This window comes from Pelobates fuscus, chromosome 7, assembly GCF_036172605.1.
Source record: "Pelobates fuscus isolate aPelFus1 chromosome 7, aPelFus1.pri, whole genome shotgun sequence".
Classification (NCBI taxonomy): Eukaryota; Metazoa; Chordata; class Amphibia; order Anura; family Pelobatidae; genus Pelobates; species Pelobates fuscus.
The window spans coordinates 145332404-145352784 of NC_086323.1; the positions used below are offsets into that span (position 1 = coordinate 145332404).

The 20381-nt window shown below is 38.7% G+C and overlaps 1 protein-coding gene across 1 annotated transcript in view; it reads right to left on the reverse strand.

The window, feature by feature from the left end:
* Positions 1 to 4766: 4766 nt before the first annotated feature.
* Positions 4767 to 20381, reverse strand: part of PPP4R2 (protein phosphatase 4 regulatory subunit 2) — a 30580-nt gene continuing 14965 nt past the window's right edge. Inside the window, exons 3-9 of the mRNA XM_063426756.1 lie at positions 16823 to 16993; positions 14316 to 14409; positions 13900 to 13937; positions 11747 to 11821; positions 8921 to 9061; positions 7468 to 7736; positions 4767 to 6520 (exon numbers count right to left, since the gene is read on the reverse strand). Of these exons, the coding sequence (XP_063282826.1) occupies positions 6222 to 6520; positions 7468 to 7736; positions 8921 to 9061; positions 11747 to 11821; positions 13900 to 13937; positions 14316 to 14409; positions 16823 to 16993 (1087 nt within the window). The 3' untranslated portion in view covers positions 4767 to 6221. The remainder of the gene's footprint in view (positions 6521 to 7467; positions 7737 to 8920; positions 9062 to 11746; positions 11822 to 13899; positions 13938 to 14315; positions 14410 to 16822; positions 16994 to 20381) is intronic.

The following is a 20381-nucleotide window of genomic DNA, read 5'->3' on the forward strand; positions in this document are numbered from 1 at the left end:
TGGGGAGACGTAATGCGCATGCGCGGAATTTCCGCGCATGCGCATTAGGTCTCCTCGGCCGGTGAGCGAGATTAGTCTCGCCCACCGGCCGATGTAATCACTAGGAGGAGCGTCGCGGAGGCGGAGACAGCGGCGAGGGACATCGCCGCTGTCCCAGGTAAGTCACTGAAGGGGTTTTCACCCCTTCAGTAACCGGGGATTGGTGGGTGGGAGGGAGAGGGACCCTCCAGTGCCAGAAAAACGGATCGTTTTTCTGGCACTGGAGTTTCCCTTTAACATGTTACGAGATCTAGGGACTCTTATGAATAGGCAATAGAATATATGGATTGCTGGGGAAACGTCGGTCTCAGAAATTTTTCCCTCTGTACGCTCCGTCTGATCTCCAAAAATTAAAATAATCGGCTTAATATACACAACAGTACTTCTTTAGACAGTACCGAGGTTACACGCTAATCACCTGATACAAGTAACGGAATTTATTAGACCACTGCAATTTCTGAAACGATTGGGGCAGAGGTTAATCCTGTTCTGCAGTGTGTTGATGAAAAACACCTACATTGTGTGTGTTCGTTAACCGTCCAAATTGCAAGAGATATCAGTAACCTATACTGAATCTTGTATGAACAGAAAGCATACCTACACAACCTATGCCATATACCAGGGTTACGCAACTCCTGTGGAGATGATATAGATATATGAGCAACTGTGAAGATGCCATCTCCATACCGTCTAATGAGCATACATCTCCTGGTAACTCATCCATAGAGAAACTAGTGAAGACATATACTGAGGCCCTGTCTTCCCAGTACCTCATACATAAGGCATATAGAGTATACCTATATCCCAGAAACTAGTGAGGCTTTTTGTCATTTTTTTTTTTTATAGAGTATATAAAAGGAAATGAACCCTCCTAAAATAGCTTATAGTGGTTACTGAAGTTGAGACCACACATCAACTCGACAGAGTATATAGTAGATGCATACACTAAGGCTGAGTCCTCAAGTAACTCCTAACAGAGCATGCACGGAGGTTGAGTTCTCATTCCTAACGAATACAGTGCATACAACTAATGAAGCGGAGGCCACACTTCAAACTCGGCATAGAGCATATAGTGGGTGCATCTACTAAGGTCGAGTGGATAACAAAACAATGCGACATAGAGCATCTAGTGGATACATCTAAAGAGGTTCTTGTCCTTATACAAGGACTTTATAGTGTGTACCCCTACTGAGGCTGAGTCATCTTAGACACTCACACACAGAGCATAAAGTGGGTACATATACTGTGCACAGCAACTCGTCATAGTGCCTATAGTGAGTGCATACACTGCTCACAGAACTCGTCCGAGCATAACGTGAGTACATTTACTCTCACAGCAACACGTAATATAGCATATAGTGAGTACATAAATTGCTCACATCAACTCGCCGTAGTGCCTATAGTGAGTACATATACTGCTCATAGTAACCTGTCATAGAACATATAGTGGTAACATATACTGTTCACAGCAACACAACAGTGCATATAGTGAGAATATATACTGCTCATAGTAACTCGTCATAGAACATATAGTGATTACATATACTGTTCACAGCAACACGTCATAGTGCATATAGTGAGAATATATACTGCACATAGTAACACGTCATAGTGCATATAGTGAGAATATATACTGCATATAGTAACACGTCATAGTGCATATAGTGAGAATATATACTGCTCATAGTAACTCGTCATAGAACATATAGTGATTACATATACTGTTCACAGCAACACGTCGTAGTGCATATATTGCATACATCTTCTGCACACAGCAAGTCGTCATAGTGCATATAGTGAGTACATATACTGCTCACAGCAATTCATCATAGTGCATATAGTGAGTATATATACTGCTCATAGTAACTCGTCATAGAACATATAGTGATTACATATACTGTTCACAGCAACACGTCGTAGTGCATATATTGCATACATCTTCTGCTCACAGCAATTCGTCAGTGCATATATTGCATACATCTTCTGCCCACAGCAATTCGTCATAGTGCATATAGCAAGTACATATACTGCTCACAGCAATTCATCATAGTGCATATAGTGAGTATATATACTTCTCATAGTAACTTGTCATAGAACATATAGTGATTACATATACTGTTCACAGCAACACGTCGTAGTGCATATATTGCATACATCTTCTGCACACAGCACTTCGTCATAGTGCATATAGTGAGTACATATATTGCTCACAGCAATTCGTCATAGTGCATATAGCGAGTACATATACTGCTCACAGCAATTCGTCATAGAGCATATAGAGAGTACCTATACTGCTCACAGCAATTCATCATAGTGCATAAAGTGGGTACATTGGGAACATATACCGTCATCTTCGTCCTCTTCTTACCACGTGGCTTCACACTTTGCAAATGAAGTGTCTAAACTTTTACAGAGATCATTTTGAAGGAAAGCTTAAGTCACCTTACCTCAAAATGCCTCTGAACCGTGTGGGGGGTTGGTGACACGGCGTACCACTTCTGGCAAGCATCCATGCTGTCAGTGGGTACTGCACAGCTGCGTCTATGCCGAGCATCAAACTTCGCTTTTTTTTTTTTATAAAGTTTCGGCATGCGCATGCGCACCACCGGAAACTTTTGGTGGAACGCATCACCTCCCGGGCGTGCGTTCCACCGCTGTGCGCAGGTCATCAAGACCGCCTCCAGAAAGTATTCGCCAGAACCTTCTCGGCATAAGAGGCAATGTATCCATTAGCTCCGTAACCATAACGGAGGTAGCATGGTCTCTCAGCTAACCGCCCGGGCAGCTCTCGGACCGGAATCCCCCAGACCAGCAGCCTGTGTGTCTCACCCTCCAGATGCTGTGTCCTTCCCTCTCGGGACAAGAAAGGAAACTGGGGTTGGTTTTGCCGGATAGCCCTTCTTATAGGGCAAGGGGGAGGGGTTTTGTTGATTTAATTAAGCTTGTTAGATGCTTGTCCACAGGAAGGAGCAAAACCCAATGGTACTGCCACCATATGACAGAAAAAAATAAATTTAACACAAAATTGGGCATTAATTGGTGATACGTCATATGCCCCATGTTAAATAGTCTAATTTGCTTTATTTTGCAAAATGGTATGCCATGATGGAAGGGTAAACTGCAGCTGTGAGCCTGCTGTCATATCCCAAGAGTGACCTGGTCCTTGCAATTGGTGAAAATTAAATACTGAAATAGACATGTCTGTAACGTGACCATATAATTTATCAAAAAGTTGTCGTAGGTCTTCATGGGAGTATTGTATTTAGCAGCGGTATACAAATCAGATGTCTTTACACTAGCAGGATTCACATGGTCTGAACCCCGAAAGTAAATCACAGGTGTGAAAAACAAATAATATATATGCAGCCGTTCTTGTAATTAAATCGTTAAACCAAAAAGTGTCAAGCTACAATTTATTAAATAGTCTGATTGGTCTACTTTTTACAAATATATACTTTTGTGTAGCGGTTATTAAAGTTATGATCTCAATTAGACACATTTTTGTTTTAAAAACCACAATACTCTTACTACGTCAAGCTTATAATGCAAAATGTAATTAAAATTCTAAACATAGGAGGTAATTTCACAACTGGGACTAAAAAGTGAATTGATTTTTTTAAAACTATTTTTCTTTAGTTGCATTGCTTTGGACAAGTTATAAGCCAAACTGAGAATTTGTTTTCAGAAGTAATGTTTTATGTGTGCACATGAGGTATCGTAAGGAAGCAGTATCTAAAAATAATAATTAAAACATTATAAATAAGGTGCTGTAAAAGCGTTAAATAACAGTGGAACTAACACAAAGCAAAATGCCAGAATTATGTCAGTATTACAGGAGGCTCCAATACACCATCATTTTATTACTTACTATTTTGTCCGCATCAGCTTAAACAAGTGAATTGAAATATTGTAGTGTTACCCCACTAACTTTTCAGTAGTTTGCCAATTTGAGGAGAACTGAACAAAACTCCATAGTTAAGGACATTTAAACTGGCCGATATTATGGATTTTCCTCCTGAAACAGTATTGAGTAATCTCTAAATTCTGGACTGTGTAAGGTCATCGGAGAGGACTTGAGACCCACTACTTTTGAACGTCATCTTATAGTGTTCCTCACTTCTATACCATAATAAACGTTGCTCATGGCAGAATAAGTGCTAGGAGCTGAAGATGGACAACACAAGAATGAAAGATGGCAGCATCTGTGAAGCAGAGATAAGTGAATTTTATTTCAGCTTCTCCCTTGAGCTGGCACACACCAAGTAGATATGGTCTTTGCAAAACATGCAAAGAACCCTGAAAAGGGACAGACACTACAAGAACATTGTACTAGTTATCATGAAAACATTATTAGGCATATATGCCTACATAGAAATGTGTATAACTGGCAAGGAAATCCCCAAGCAATTCTTCGCTAGTTCAGTTATAAACTCATGTGTCTGCCATCCTAACTGGATGGGTTGAAGAGCTTTCAAAGCAGTAAATCTCATAAGATGGAGAAATATTGAACCTGTTAACATACGTGTATATATAACACAGGTATATATAAACAGGGACTCCAGATCAAAACAGTTCACAAACCAAAAACCTGGCAATTTTATTTCTTGCATCAATGGACTTCACATCAGCGCTTAACATAAAAAAAAAAAGGAAAATTGTCCATTTTTATCCACAATTCATCTCAATCATTTTTAAATATAAAAACAGTGTACAGACCCTTCGTGTACTCATGTTTAGCTTTTTATTTTTAGGTGCATATATTCGATAAAAATGTACTCCATGACGTCATAACATTAATATTTATTGCTTCATATGAATACTGTATTGAAAGCTCAAGCATTCAGTTTACACACAGAAATTATACAATTATATAACGTTTCACAAAGGCAGTGAACACTTGTTACATTCTACAAAATCTACTTTACAGAAATTTAAAAATTCTAAATATCAAAAAAGCTATAGTTGAAGAAACAAGTATAAATTTGGTAGTCGGTAATCGTGACAAAGGTTAGATCGATCAACTTTAAATTAGGTGTAATAAAATTTTTAAGAGCCATTAGTTGTGCTTTGAGCTGGTCAGATGTTCTGTCATTGGCTGTCAAAGTTGTGTTTCCAAAAATATGCAGTTCACCAAAAAAAAAAAAAAAGGTTGTACAAATAAATGATGATATCATTGCACCTCAAGAACTAAAGTCATTTAGGCCAAGGTCATGGGTAAATGAAAATGCTCAATACAGTTGAGCATCACCAATTGCATACTTTACATTTAAAACAAAAGAGAAAAAGTCTTGTTCTCACAATACTTTGCGAATGAGTGAAAGTAATGTAGCTTGCAAGTGTTTGCCAACAGGCCCGCAAGAATATAACTTATGAGAACCTGCACACAAATGCAGTTTGAATTGGATTCCCTCTTGAATAAAGTGAAAATTGATATTTTTCAGGCACCTCAAAAGAAAATCATATACACACCAAAAAAAAAAAGTCTATCACTTGGAATGTGTTCATGTTTTTTTGTTTTTGCAGTTTAGAAATACATTTTTAAAAAAAGCTTTATTGTAGCGGATTCATGAAGGAAGAACAAGGCAATATGTTTCTGCAGAGCAATTGTTTTCTAGGCTTACCCTATTTTATAAATTGATGGAAATAAAGGAAGGGGAAGGGTTGTTTCCCAAAATTTCAAAACTAAACAGTTTGTTGTCAGATTAGGAAGAAAATTGAGCTTAAACACTGAAGCCATAAACAAACTATTAAATGAATTACAATAAGAGAAAAAAAGGGACCAGACATCCACTCGGTTTTTTTTGTTTGTTTGTTTTTTTAATATATATATATTTTAAATTTTAACCCAAAAAATGTGGAACCCTCCAAAAGGGTTTTGGAAATTATAACCTTCCAGTTTAAAAACTCTTTCTAAATAATAAAAATAAGTCTATACACAAACCACTGATTTGACCAAAACCAATAATTCAGCGGTAAAGCAGAACCTGAAGGAATAGATTCACAGTTCTGAAATGGGGTAAATAAAGCTCATTCAGTTTCTATTCCAGAAAAAAGTTTGTGGTTTATAAGCCTGCCTTTTGTAAAACTAAAGGTCCACTTTTTTTTTGTTTTTATACATAAAACTTGTATACAGTGTAAAAACAGAACTGTTTGGAAAATACTGAGTCTCTAGGCGCAAAAAGTTAGTCTTGTTCCATAGGTTCGTCGGCAACTTCGGTGGCCTCCTCGCTGTTTTCCATAGAATCAAGTGAGGTTTCTGGTGATGCTTCAAGGGTTCCACTAGGTTCTGGGTCACCGCTTTCAGCACCAGCAGCATTGGTTGATGGTTTTTCCTGCTCTTGTGTCTGCAAATCCTTCTCTTCAGTGTTCTCAGTTTCCTCCATATGATGGCTCTCATCTGATTCTTCTTTGCTCACAGTTAAGGGTTCAGTAGTGTCTTTTTCATCTTCTTCAGAAGACTCACTGGCAGTCATCAACAATTCTGTAAAGATATCAAAAAAATTTAATAAAACAAGAAACAGACCTTAACTATGTCAGTTACAATAGAATTTAGTAGTCATGTATTTACAGATGGGGACGTTTCAATGAAGATTCCTATAGCAGAAGTCTGGGCAGGGTTAGAAGGGGAGGGCTTGGAAAGGCAACCGAGAAGATGTGCCGCTTTTGCAAGTTCTTTTTAGATGTCAGGAATTAAAAAATGTGTAATTAAATGCATGCATGTTTTCATGGGGGAATATCTACTAAATAGTGATTTTTAAAATTTATTTTAATTACCACCAAATGAGTGACTCTTTAAGAGCCACCCGTTGTTCAGACTGCAAAGTGTGGGAAAATATGATATGACTGACACCAAGTTTTTTTTTTAATGCCTCACTGATATATATTTGTTAAATACAGGGAATAAGTAAGCATAATATAAAAAATCCTGGGGAGTAATTATTATTTATTAAGCCAATCTCTAAAGGGGGGGACGGACTATAACTTGTATGTGCTTCATAAATAAGCATGAACCGTGAATGTATATTTTACATACATGTCGAGAGACTTATAGCATTTCCATCAGTTCTGGTTTATAGAAGCAAATTTATGAACTAGTAAAGGTACATTTGCCTTTTACTAGTTTTAAGTAGCACAGTGTTCTAGATAAATAAAACGACCGTAAATGGATAGAAAACCACAGAAATCCAATAGATTGGGGAAAAATAAGCAAATAAAAATCTATTGATCACATGCACCATACCACAGGTGAGCCAATATTTTATGGATATTGCCCAATGGAACAGAACCATTGGAATCAGCAAATCATTGACCGTTGGAGAATTTTCATGTAAAGTGCCATGTGCAAACACCAGTAAATGACTGAAGAAACACTAAGACCAGGGTCTAAAGTGTTTACTGAATTCCTGTATGAGGTGGTTTGACCAATACCTTCTGCAGTATGCACAGAGTCACAACTTTCTTTTGGTTTATCTACAGTTGCAGAGACAGACTCTGCTTCTTCTGTCATGTCTGCAGAAATGTCACTAGGTAGGTTCCTCTGACTACATGGGATTTGTTCCTCATCTTCATCCTCGTCTTCAGGGTCAAATTTTAGTCTTTTAACTTCGTGCTCCTCTACTTCACATGGGTCTTCTTCCTCTGAATGCTTATTCTTTACAGTACATGTGGGAGAATCTTCTTCGGGCAGCAAACATTCACTAAAAAGTAAAACAAAACAGAATTGTACAACTGATTGATGTCACAAATAGTCCCATGACTAGACAGGCCTTGATTAGAGGAAAATGTGCCTACACGAGAGAAAAAAAAACCTGCAACAAAGAAATAGGTCAGGTTGCAAAATGATGAACTTAACCACTGCATCCCCCAGTGCAGTATCCTACAGTGGCTAGACTGCAGCCAACTTGCTGTTTAGGGAGAATGACAAAATAAGTCTTCCAATTTAATGTTAACCATTTGCCTGGTACAATATGTATATAAAATAAAAGGGATAATCAGGGCACCAACACAACTTGTTTATGGTTTACTAGGACCTCAAGAAAATGATGCATATATTTATAAAAAATAAAATTAAAAAAAAGAGCTTGAGTCTGGGCCTTTTCCCTTCTTTTGGACCAAAAGCAAAAACAAACATGAAAAAGGCTGAACTTATCGGCAAAAACGTCAAGTAGTGCTTTGAATTTGGCACTACAGTCACCAGAACTAATGCAGCTTATTGAATTTGTTCTGGTGAGTAGAATCATTACCTTCAGGCTCTTTGCTGTAAACACTGTCTTTTCAGAGAAAATGCAGTGTTTACATTACAGCTTAGTGATAACTTCACTGGCCACTCCTCAGATGTATGTTAGAGATACTTCCTGGGTTATGGTTGCCTTAAATGCATCCAAACATTCAGTGTCTCCTCCCTCTGCATGCAGACACTGAACTTTCCTTTTAGAGATGCATTGATTCAATTCATCTCTATGAGGAGATGCTGATTGGCCAGGGCTGTGTTTGAATCATGCTGGCTCTGCCCCTGATCTGCCTCTTTGTCAGTCTCAGCCAATCCTATTGGGAAGCACTGTGATTGGATCAGGCTACCACTTCTGATGATGCCAGCAGACTGTTTGTGTTTCTGAGTCTAACAGCATGCAGAGTTACAGCTTCTGGCTTGAATACAGTAAGATTTTTACTACATTTAGGGAGGCATGAGGGGCCCAGGGGGGCTAGATGGTGGTTTTAACACTATAGGGTCAGGAATACATGTTTTTGTTCCTGATCCTATAGTGATCCTTTAAGAGTGAGAAGTTTCAATTCTTTTGAAAATGGAAAGCATTTTTGAAGGAACAGAATTGGCCTTTGGACCCTAAATTAACAGTTGCATTTATAGTGAAGGCATGTTTACCTGTGATCCTTCTCTTTTTGCTGCAAGTCTGACTCCTTGTTCTCCGAGCTGTCAGGCAAACCATTGGTTGTCATAGGGGTTGACAGAGAAAGCTTTGGTCGACTCACTGGCCTGGGTGTGCCTGGACCGTTAACATTTGACCTTAAACAAACAAGTTTTCATTTACTCAAAATGCCTTCATAAGAGGAGCATGTGTTTTAAGAGCACACTACAAAAATAGCCACACTGACCTATGAGATATGGGTTATATGTGTACCTACAGCTGGCTGACAGATCTTCAATTGCATCCTGATTAGCATCTTCACCAATCACCTCCTTAATCATGTCACATTTTAGCAATTTCTGAATATGCTCTCAAAGACTTCCTTGCCATTAACTTAAATTTGCCCCTGCTAGCCTCTTGTCTTAAGTCCCCTTCATAACATTTAGACTTTAAACTCACAAGCGATCTAGCTTAGCATCTTTGAATTAAAGGTCTGCAAATGTTACATCTCATGGGCAGGGTCCTCTAATCCTTTTATATTAGTGGCTGTATAAGGTCCAATATCCACAATTGTACAGTGCTGCAGAATATATTGGTGCTTTATAAATCATATTATTCATTTGCATAAGTGACAAGGTCAGCTTCAGGAAGTATTACATGGTTACTGAAGTAGTTATGGTGCCTGAAGTCTGTACGGTGTTTCATTGTAAAACGCTGCAAACACAGCGCTTAACCACCTGGCTGCCTGCAACATCACAGGGATGTCATTAGCCAGCTGAGCACTATAATCCCATGCACACTGATGTCAATTCTGGGCACCTCTTTTTGCACAGTATGCCATTAATTGGTTGAGAACTGTCAGCTGACACTCTCGGACAATGAATTGCAACTTCCGCAGAAGCACATCACCAAGGAGAGTAGCCTTTGAAAATAGCAGGGATCCAGATAAGAAGGCAAACTGTTAAACTGTAGAGGTTTTGATGCTAGGCGTAACCCTTTAGTATGTATAATGCCTGACTTTAGGTCTCTATTAGATTGAATATATTCCTCAAGCATTTTTAAGTTTTAAAATTATAATTGCGATCGACTATTAAATCTAAAAAAAAAAAAGTCAATACAATCATATGCATGCTCTGTACACGTTGCATCTTTAAGTCCCCAGTAAAAAATTTTTAAAGCAACAAATACTAGGAGTTCCTTGGAATTTCTCTAATTGAAGAGTGCCTTAGCCAAAGATGTTGAGAACCACTGCCTTATTCTTGAATAGTAAATAAATGTTTTTATTTATAATGCTGGAGATTTTCATTGACTACTTGTATTATGAGCCATTGCCCCCTAAAATAAATAGGTTGCTTACCTATAACACAGTATTGATAGGGTACCTAGCTGCAACTCTGCTCCACCTCTGGGAGATCATCACTAGTGACAATTAAATGCTTGCCATAGAAAAACATTTTAAAGCAGGGTACATGTACAGCAATCTAATGAAGGGACTAATGAAAGTATTTAAAAAATTGGGCAGACTAGATGGGCCGAATGGTTCTTATCTGCCGTCACATTCTATGTTTCTATGTTAATCTTGGTCGTAGAGAAGCAGTGAATCCAATGCTTTTCTATGAGAGACCTCTAGTCCACTTTGAGTAAGTGCCCCATGACCTTTGTAAGAGTGCCACATTACTCTAAACAAATTGCCACTTTTATAAAGTACGAAAGAGAGGACATTCTATTAACCCCTACAGCACCTCATTAAGCTTCCAAAACTATTACCTTGCCATAACAGCATGTACGGTAATTTTTTTTTTCATAAAAAAACGCTTTTTTTCTAGAAACAGTACATAAGGGCAATTCACTGTTTGCCATAAACCCTTGTTTTTATTGTGTCTACAGCAAGCCATATGCCTCCCAAGTTATACTATGAAACAACATGAGATTCAGACTTCCCTGTAATTGTAACGATCTATGGTGCTAGCCAAATAAATAAATATCTCATCACTGGTCTTTGAAGAAATTATTTGATTGTTCTTCGCAAAGGGCAATTCTGGTTGGGGACTTAACATGGTGTTTATATTAATAGTCTCCCATAGATGTATACGATCCAGAGTCTATGTTTCGTTGGGGTATTTCTAGAACTTTTTCCATAGTGTGGATTTAATATCTTACGGTTATGCAATCTATAGTTTAAAAAGTGTTAGTCCTTTTATCTTTCGTCCGCTTACATTTTTTACATTGGCAATTCTCTTCCACAACGTTTTATTGATTTTTATAAAATCCCTTCTCTTTTCTTACACTATTCACAACCCCATGTGTTTTCTTCCAAACTAATAGCTTAATCAGTAAATGGTCCCAGTGCTTGCAGCTAATCATTGCTGTCCAAGGTTGGATGTGTAACATAAAATAAGACTAACGCATATACAAGTTGCAATAAATGGACCTGGAAAACTCAATTTGTCAAAATGCTCAAAAATGGTTCGACACCAACAAGGAAAAGGAACCTAAAACACTCTGCACTGTAAACACAATGCTGTAAAAGTTATGATCTTTTTTTGCTTTTCATACTACTCATTTTAATTGTTAAACCCTCTGCTAATATTAGTTCCCATAGTGTGCCTGGCGCTCAAAATCCACTAGAGGGAGAAAAGCTATATTTAGGCAGTTATGTATTATCGGACAGTAGACTCAAAATAAATAATTAAAAAACAAAACAAACATTTTAAAATTCAAGCAACAATGCTTTCAAGTGACTTCAAAGTGATCATAAATAGTCACTTTTTGCCATTCTAACAGAAGGGTCATAGATTTGACACCCTTGCCCAAAAAAATTAAATAATTAACAAGTGACCTACCTGTCTGTGTAGTTTTGGGAGTTACTTGGAAACATCACACCGTTCATTCGATTCAGACTAGTTGAATTGTTTTTCCTAGCAGAAAAATAAAAAAAATGACATTAAAGTGTTCACTCTATGCGTGATCCATATAAATTTTGCTAAAGAATGAGATGTGGTTTCACAAAAAAAATAAAAATTAATAATTACTACTACAATTGAATATAACTGGTTTAGATGAAACTGCGTTTTCTTGGACTGATCATTTTCTTGAGTGCAGAAAGTAGTTAAAAGAAAATATTCAAGGTAGACGAAAGTGGTTGAGAACGGTAGAACTGTGTGGTCCACTAAATTCTAATCTTGTTAATTAACTTTAAACAGGAACTAAAGGTCAAGTTTGTGTATAGAGATGACAAAACTAGACATGGCAAAGCAGGCTGAGCATTAGATTTTTATACTGCTGGATTTGGATAAGTTAGGGAACTGGGCAGGCAAGAGGCAGATGAAAATCTGTGCAAATAAAATATTGGGTAGTGGATACATGGAATAGCCTTCCAGCTGAAGTGGTAGAGGTTAACACAGCAAAGGAGTTTAAGCATGCGTGGGATAGGCATAAGGCTATCCTATACTTTAGCTAAATAAAGCAGTTTTAGTGTATAGATCATTCCCCTGCAATTTCACTGCTCAATTCACTGTCATTTAGGAGTTAAATCACTTTGTTTCTGTTTATGCAGCCCTAGCCACACCTCCCCTGGCTATGACTGACAGAGCCTGCATGAAACAAAAACTGGTTTCACTTTCAAACAGATGTAATTTACCTTAAATAATTGTATCTCAATCTCCAAATTGAACTTTAATCACATACAGGAGGCTCTTGCAGGGTCTAGCAAGCTATTAACATAGCAGGGGATAAGAAAATCTGAATTAAACAGAACTTGCAATAAAGAAAGCCTAAATAGGGCTCTCTTTACAGGAAGTGTTTATGGAAGGCTGTGCAAGTCACATGCAGGGAGGTGTGACTAGGGTTCATAAACCAAGGGATTTAACTCCTAAATGGCAGAGGATTGAGCAGTGAGGCTGCAGGGGCATGTTCTATACACCAAAACTGCTTCATTAATCTAAAATTGTTCAGGTGACTATAGTGTCCCTTTAAAATAAGGCCAGGGACTAATAAAATTATTTAGAAAATTGGGCAGACTAGATGGGCCAAATGGTTCTTATCTGCCATCACATTCTATGTTTCTATTATGCATTTGGGCATGGAGCCCACAAGTGCTCCATTCCCTAAATAGGGCTGATGAAGGGAGAATGGTGTATGTGAAGGACTTGGGATGTTTATAGGCAGCATACTAGGCAACAATATGCAGTATTTTGCAAAAGACAGCAAGCTACTATTAAGCATAAAGGGGAATTTAATTCATGAGACGATTATATTTTTATACATCATTGGGAAGACTCAAAAGTTTGCCCACCAGATTTAAAGAAGGATACTACAGAACTTGGACAAGGGGTCAGGACACTAAAGTAATACAAAGAACTAAAGTCTTTAATTATAAAGACTGAAAAGTTCAATTTTTATTTTTTAGCAGAAAAAAAACTTTTCAGAGAGTATCACTTTACAAACACAAAGGGCCAATGCAAACAACATTCTTGAAATCTGTTCACCGACAGGACTGAGGAGATTGATTTAAAAAAACAAAAACATCTTACTTGAAGGCAGATAGTTTGGTGAATTTTATTCTTTAAAATTGCATTTTCGATTACATAATAAACAATATGCATGGCAACATCTTGTTGATCAAAGGAAAAAACCGAATCCCACTTTGCAATAAAGATTTATGTCCCCATTTTTGTGACGCAATTAGAAAACTCATTAAAACTAGATTTTTTGCTCTATTTCAACCAACAGCAACTAGAGCAGGGTTTAACTGTCAAGTCCTATGATACTGTGACTGCAGGACATGGTGGTGGCATACGGCAACTGTCATGCATGCACCATAGGCCCCAATCTATATCTAAACTAAATGTAATATTTAGAATGTTAGAGTGATCCTCTATATGAGAGATTATGGTAAAACATAAAGGATGATACTAGTTATCAAAATGTTGCAAACACTGAAATGATACTTTGCCATATGATCTCACCAACTGTTACTGTGACATTTTTTACTTACTCGGAAGTAGGGTACACACAGCTGACCACCATGACATTCTAAACAAAAAAGACAAAAAATCAATGCATGTAAACTCAAACTCACTGATTAGAATACACATTGGAGGAAAAACTTTTTTCTTCTTTTTACATTATGTAAAGACGTGAATCTTATAAATTCCTATATACTCAATCACTACTTTTTTATTTACTATAATAAATTGATTGAGAAAATTCACTGCAAATATGTAAGGGCAGTAGTTACAACATGAAATTTGCTCACTTTTCAAAACATTTGCATTCTTGCCTAAACATTTGTAGAGATCACATTTAAAAGTAGAGAATAGCATGCAAAAACTGTAAGAATATGCAACTAAGATACAGAACACGCATGCATCTAAATGATCTAAACAGTTACATAAAGGAGTGCAAAATTACCTTCTCAACTCCTCTTAGAAACTTGTCCGTCCCTGTGTAATTCCTTCGTGGATCTGTAACCAACTCACAAAGTCGTTGAATAGTAAATGGAGTACTGGAAAATGTTTAAAAGAAAGAAAATAATAATTATACCCAAGGAAACTGCATATACCGGCAATGAACCCAGTTCCATTCCTAGGTGGCATTGCCTTAATGGTTCTTTCAAATGTTAATTAAAAGATGCTCAAAAGGTTAAACTGCGCCATGCAATTATACACAATACCAATAGAGGTCACTAATGCGTTCAGTAAGCAACTTTAAAATGATTTACCACTGTTTCCAGCTATGGTAACTCACTGATTTGTGGACAAAAGCCTAGCCTAGAATGCTCCTCACAGCACAGGAAAACAGCCATCAGGGTATTACATTTCTTTTTTCAAAAAGTAAAGAGAACATCCAGACATTTAAAGCTTGCAGAAGTGCTTTAATGGTTAACTGTATGCCCCTGCAGGCTTGCTTTATAAATCCCCTTAATAACAAAGAGCAAGGAGGGTTCCTGCCTCACTGTCAAAGGTGGGAAATGTAAAACAAAGCACTTGACAGAAGGACACGTGTAGTAGCCCACTTTTCTTGTCCCTCTTGAAAATGTACTTGCCCTGACACACAGAAGAGGAAACAAAATAAAATGTGTGAGAAACTCAATATGTGCATAGTATACATACCGTCTTCTGAACGGGGACTACTGATCGGCTGAAATAGTCTGCTGCTCAGTCTGAGGTTGCCAGATTGAAGCGGCAGCACTGGTGGGCATGGAATTGGAGACTCTAGGGTAAAACCACTCATTAATGGTTTAACCCCTTAAGGTAAGCCAGTGTCTGGCACTGCCTGGCACCATAACTTTGTTCTGAAGAACTTATTATGGTGCCAAAATGGCCTTTTAAAATGTATCCCGTGTTCAACATTACCAGTGGTAATCCTTTCAGGTAGATTAATACGGACATATTTATATAGCGCCAACAAATTCCACAGCACTTTACAATGGCTGGACTAACAAACATGTATTTGTAACCAGACGAGTTGGACGCACAGGAACAGATGGGTTGAGGGCCATGCTAAATGAGCTTACATGCTAGAGGGAGTGTGGTACAGTGACACAAAAGGTAAGGGAAGGGTAAAAAGGTAGGCTGCTGTTTTCACTAGGGTTTTTTTTTTTTTTTTGGAGTGGAGACTGGGTGAGCGTCTAACGGAGAAGGGAGTACCACAAGAATGGTGCAACCCTAGAGAAGTCTTGTACGCGAGCATCAGAGGCGGAAGTACGCACAGAGGATAGATTTAGGACTTCGGTACAGCGTAGGGGCCTTAGACGGGACACACTTGTATATTAGGGAGGAGCAGCATTATGTAGAGATTGAAAAGCAAGAACCAGAATTTTAAACCGAGCCTTAAATCTTATGGGAAGCCAATGCAAGGACTGACAGAGGGGGAGGCGTGGGAGGTGCGGGTGGACAGGAAGATGAGCCTCATCGCCGCATTAATTATAGTCTATAATGAAGCACGTAAGACCACTGAGAAGCAGATTGCAGTAATCAAGGCTAGAGAGGACTGTGGAATGGACCATCACCATAGCCGCGTCTGGCATTAAGTATATTTGTCCACATTCTATATTTGTATGAGACTTTCCTTTCGGTTTCCAGAGGCTGGTGAACAGACCAAGAATTTTACACAATTTTCTTTGTTTTTAAACTGTTCTAATAAAGAGAACTTACCTGACATCCGGATTGCACGTTTTTTTCCCCACGGATCCTACGCTCTCAAGGGGCTGATCCTCCCTGAGTGCCAAAGCCACGAGTGGTGCTTTTACCACTCCACTTTTGTGAGTGTGATACTTTGAGGGTTATTCTGTTATATATATGTATATAAGCCTTATTGTGGTGCACTAGGAGCCCTCTCTTGCTTTGTCTCGCTTACAGATGTCAAAATGTCCAAGTGATTACAGTTTGCAAGTATATTGACAGATTGTTTGTTACTCACAACCACTATCTTGCACTAAGTATTGATATAAATACACTGTATATGCACCTTAAATTAACAACACGGAGACAGGTTGTTTCTCTATAAGAGGTCCACAGTGAATGATAAAGGTTTTTTCTATTGCGCACCATCACCACGGTAAAATGTATTGTGTCCAAATCGTTTTACCAGGGTTTGTTTCTGTTGGTTGCTGCATTTGGTAGATTTATTTCTTCCCCCTTTGTGCCATCCTATTTATAATTGTTTTCATTATGTACAACTCTCCAGCAGTGGGTGATGCACACTGCTCATCTGTCAGTCTGGTACCACTAATTGTGGCCACAACTGACAGAGGGGACTATCAAGTATCAATTGATACCTGGGACTCCCTGGGATAGTCACTTTACCTAAATTCCTTTGTGTGAACATGGATGAGCCTGATTAAGAATTAAAATGTCAAAAGAAAAGATAACATCCAAGGAAAAGAAGGATCCAAAGATCTAGTACTGGACTCTTACCCATTAAAACCAGTGACAATCTTTAGTATTCGGTCTTTCATTTCATCAAAAGGAATATACTCCACGTTGGGATTCGGAGGTCCCCTCTGTTCAGGAGCAGAAGATCTGAAATCATCCATCACCTTTTCGAGCTTAAACATAAAGTACTCCTTAAACAGTGGCCACTGGACACTGGGAAGAAAAAAAAAATAACATGAGAGTCAACAAAAGAAGAATGCTCAATAAGTTCAAAAAGCACAAGCTCTCTAGGCAGCAACACTACTTTTATGCATTTCACAGGTTTTGTCCTAAATCGTTGTCTATACTATTGGCCCTTTTTGCCAATTAGCTGTACATGGCACCGGAGGTAACAGCATATTTGAGGGAGTTGTAGTTGAGCCAACAACTTCGGCGCTAGTGGAGGTAAGTGACAGAAGGAGTATTCTGTCACTTACCCTTCTGCACCACAAAGAGGGTGGGCGGCACTGTAGGGAGCTATAGTGTCAGAAAAACAACTGTTTTCCTGGCACTCTAGTTTCCCTTTAAGAACACAGACATAGATGATGCATATAAATACACAAAAACTTACCTGTTAAGTACCTTTTAAGGGACTATTTTGTGACTATGCCGGAAGCTACACAGAGAGCACTCTTTCATTAGGTAGACACTCTATAATCAATAGTATCTTGTTCTATCATCTTGCGTCTTTTCTTAACCCATACACTCACCAGAAGAGGTTCATAAGGTAAGTAGTTTATTAAGATGCAGGGACCTACTTTGTAAAGCGAAAGCAACTATATCGAAAATCCCATCAGTTTACAAATAGTCCAGCTTAAACAAATTCATGTTACTGAAATTGTTATAGTGCCACTAGTAGTTCTCCCTTAAATGTGCCCCAACAATAATTAGTTTTACTAATTAGAATACTTGGAAGCATGCCTCTAAGCCTTCTGAGAAGGAAAGCTGGGACTTATTTCCCAGATCTCATAGGCAGGCATACTGGCCCATTACATGCGCATCTACAGTATCGTCACAGCTTGCCATTGAGACTCATTGCATTCAATGATTCTATAGGACAAGAATGGATTATTGGATCACGGTGAGTGCCTTTGAACCCAATGCTCCTATATGAGTTGCACTGTACTGAATAGTCATCCTGGAGGTGGAAAGGAAACTAGTTATTGGAGAAAAGATAAATTTAAAAAAAATTCTATTTCAGAGCACACTGACACAGGCAATATTGCAAGGCTTGACAAATCAGACACCAGGTCGCCATGACTACTAGGAATTTTGTCCTGGCACCTGGGATTTGTCAGCCCGTTAAGAGGAAGTGGCCCGCTGTGGGTGAATGCAGGCGGATGGCAATGGAAGATGGAGGCAGCCAGCTAAGGCCTTGTTAAATGCTGCAGATATCTTATACAGCTAAACATATTTCATATTAGCTACAAGCACCTTTCGTACTGCCTCCCATTACAAATAGCACAGTGAAAATCACACTGAAAGCTTATAGGACAAAAGCAGGCAGGCCACTAAGGGTGAATGCAGGCAGGAGGGAGCTGTAGATTTCCTGCTCTTCTTGCTCCGCTCCCTCACGTGCCCTGCTGTTATGCTGGGAGCCAGGATACAAAAGTTACTAAATAGTGTGCAAGGGAGCAGAGCAAGAAGGGCATGAAGAATACAACAGCCCACTGGACACGAAGGAAGGGATCCACCCCAGCTCTCCCAGGGATAGGGGAGGCTGGGTGGACTTAAATTGAAATAAAAATATAACGATTTGCAAATGTGTAAGAAAATGTGCGAGTGTGTCTGTATCAGAGTGTGTGTGTCTGTGTGTCTGCGTCAGAGTGCGTCTCTCTCTGCGTCTCTAGGTGACCAGCACCCCTCCAATAGCATGGCAAAGAGGAGTTTACTCACTTTTTTTCCCAAGCAATGCAGATTTCTCTGTGGCTAGCTCTGCCTATATGGCTTAGATAATCAATTTTGTTGATCTCAGTCAAACCAAAGATTTCCCATAGGAATCAATGCATCTCTTTAAGGAGATTTCAGTGTCGCTGAATGTGCTGCACAGTGCAGCACGGGTCTAGGAATCACGTCTAGTGACCACCTAAATGACTGTCACTAGAGGTGCTACTAGATCGCAATTTCTCTCTGAAAAAGGCAGTATTTACATTAAAAGGCCTACAGGGACAGGATATAGACACCAGAACCACTACCTTAAAGGTACACTATAGTCATCATAGCAACTACAGCTAATTGTATTAGCCCTGTATCATGCCCTTCAGGCATTTTGCAGCGTTTGGCTTGTGCTGGCTCTGCCCTTGATCTGCCTCCTTGACAAGCTCAGCCAATCTTATGGGAAGGCATTGTAATTGGCTCAGAGAATCACTTCTGATGATGTCAGCAAAACAGGAAGATCAGGGGCAGAGCCAGAAGCAGCAGCAGATTGGAATAAAATTAAGATTTTGCTATATTTAGGGGGTCTGGGTGGTGGTTTTAACACTACAGGGTCAGGAATACATGTTTGTGTTCCTGACCCTATAATGTTCCTTTCAGCTGTAGTGGTTTGGGTGATTGTAGTGTCCCTTTAATAATTTTTTGTTGTGGAAAATTAAGCTAAAAAAAAAACACCAAAAAAAAAAAACCTACTAACTGGCTCCTTTTCAGCTGGCTCCTAGATTACAAGCAAATTTGTCCAGCCCTGCAATATTGGGCAGCGAAAACGGAGCATAGCTTGAATGACAGCTCTTTAAAATATTAAAGGAACACTAGTCACTAGGACAACTACAGCTAATGAAGTGGTTCGGAGGTAGTCTGTCCCTGCAGGCAGAGAGCCTCACACACATGCTGCAGTTATACATTGCCTGTGATGGAATGACCAGCATGAGCTGTGACAGGAATAGAGCTGAAAACAGCAAGGGAGGAAGAGGAGAAAAATATTTTTCCTCTAAATCAAATTGGTTTTATTACATATAAAAGTAAAATATTGCATGCCTAACTCATGACTATTTTGCATGCTTGTAAATACAGTGCCTGAACTGGCCTCCCTAGATCCATAGGTCTACACAGACATTCCATGCAGCATTCAGCATTTTTAAACAGTGATGTAAGTGGAGTAACATCAATATTTACATGCTTGGAAGAAGGAATAGTCTTGGAAGAAGACTTAAGGACATATATAAACCAAGCAGCACATTCAGATCTGTTGTGTGCTCTGCCCCCTTGCTGTCAGGTTCTTTTTGGGGGATAGAAATTGTTGCTAAGCGATCTTCGGACAAGAACCAGAGCAGCAACATTTCTAGAACATTTCAAACAAAAGCTTCACTCACAGTAAATGATACATACTAATGTTCTACTGAAATAGCACTTGGACTGTGCTGGTCTATAACAATGCAAGGCAAGAGATTCCCCCAGAAGAAGAAAAATTTTTTTAATAGAAAGTCTTTACTCAGAAAACAGTAACATTTGTTTTTAGCTTGTAAACAAAAGGTTTTTGGTTGTTTTTTGTTTTTCTTCTCACACAAAATTGTTTAGCCAATAATGTTACAGTACCAGTCTACAGTCTATAGCAGAAGCTCCAGGG